This window comes from Rhagoletis pomonella, unplaced genomic scaffold, assembly GCF_013731165.1.
Source record: "Rhagoletis pomonella isolate Grant_MI unplaced genomic scaffold, Rhpom_1.0 Rhpom_scaffold_26020, whole genome shotgun sequence".
Lineage (NCBI taxonomy): Eukaryota > Metazoa > Arthropoda > Insecta > Diptera > Tephritidae > Rhagoletis > Rhagoletis pomonella.
Window position 1 is genome coordinate 1 of NW_023484474.1, and position 1,525 is coordinate 1,525.

Here is a 1,525-nt window from a genome sequence, read left to right on the forward strand (position 1 = left end):
TGCAAGCTTATCGCCAACAATCACAATGCATACAATCTGTTGTGAAAATGTTGCAACAGTTGAAGGAGGAGAACTGGTGTCTTCCCATAATGTACACAACCTGCTTAGATTTGCGCATACTAGCGCAAAAATGCGAAGAACTTGGCAGCAGCAGCAAGCCGGGGGAAATTCTTGAGAAGGCCGCAGACTGCCTAATGAGCTGTTTCCGTGTATGCGCCGCAGATAATAGGTACGTCTCATTGCCTTTAGATTTCGCCATTCAGAGGCAAATTAGTTTTATCCCATCTATTCGCTTGTTAGATCTTCGGATGACGACACTAAACGCCTTGGCATGCTCAACCTTGTTAATCAGCTATTTAAAGTCTACTTCCGCATCAACAAATTGCATTTGTGTAAGCCATTGATACGCGCCATCGATAGCAGCACCTTCAAAGACTCTTTCCCATTGCCAGAACAGATAACATATAAATATTTTGTAGGCCGTAAGGCCATGTTCGATTCAGACTATAAAAGCGCCGATGAATTTCTATCATTTGCGCTGCGCAACTGTCCACGCAATTTCCCACGCAACAAGCGGCTCATACTAATCTACTTGGTGCCGGTGAAGATGCTACTTGGCTACTTGCCCAAGAAGGAAAACCTCGAACGTTTTGACCTACTACAGTTTCATGAACTTGCTGTCGCTCTAAAAGAGGGCAATGTTCGCAAATTCGACGAAGTTATACAACGTCATGAGATATTCTTCATCAAATGCGGCATTTATTTGTTGGTTGAAAAATTGAAATTCATTGTCTATCGCAATCTCTTCAAGCGTGTGTACATAATCAAACAGACACATCAATTAGATTTGCGGGCATTTCAAGCGGCATTGCAATTTGTCGGCGAAACAGATATGAGCATCGATGAAACGCATTGCATAGTGGCTAATTTGATTTTTGAGGGTAAAATCAAGGGCTACATCTCATACAGTCACAACAAGTTGGTGGTGTCCAAGCAGAATCCTTTTCCACCACTTAATACGGTTTCCTAGGGGCGGCTGATGCGTGGTGCAGAGGCTCACGGACCAGGATCTTTAAGTTATTTATAAAGCATTTACATAGTACATACATACATACTACACATACATGGTACGCTAATAAATTGTATTTTATTTTATTTTTAGAAACTGTAAGATATGCATGTCAATGCTATAGTTAGATTTTGTGAACTCATGATTATGACTTGCGCAAGTGTAAGAAAGAAACAATTCAAATAAATAAGAAGACTTCTTATTTCCCATAGCGGAAATGCAACATGTTAAAAAAAATCTTCAGCAATGGATGACGGCACTGAACTATGTCGCCTATGTTTGCGTCATGACAAATCAATTGTGAATATCTTTGAGCAGGAGTCTCCACAGTCAGCACAAAAAACGCCACCAACCGTTGGAGCAGAGAAAAGAATGCCAATGGTGGAACGGCTGTATGACTTGTTAGGTGTTAAGTTTCAGCAATCAACGTTGTTGCCTAGTAACATCTGCCAGCGC

General features: G+C 41.3%; 1 protein-coding gene across 1 annotated transcript; it reads left to right on the top strand.

The window, feature by feature from the left end:
• Positions 1–5: 5 nt before the first annotated feature.
• LOC118732724 (PCI domain-containing protein 2 homolog) lies at positions 6–1,049 on the top strand (the record flags this gene model as incomplete). Its single annotated transcript, XM_036461841.1, has 2 exons — positions 6–229; positions 301–1,049. Coding segments are annotated over 2 exons (954 nt in total), but the record flags the coding sequence as incomplete, so codon positions are not given.
• Positions 1,050–1,525: the final 476 nt, after the last annotated feature.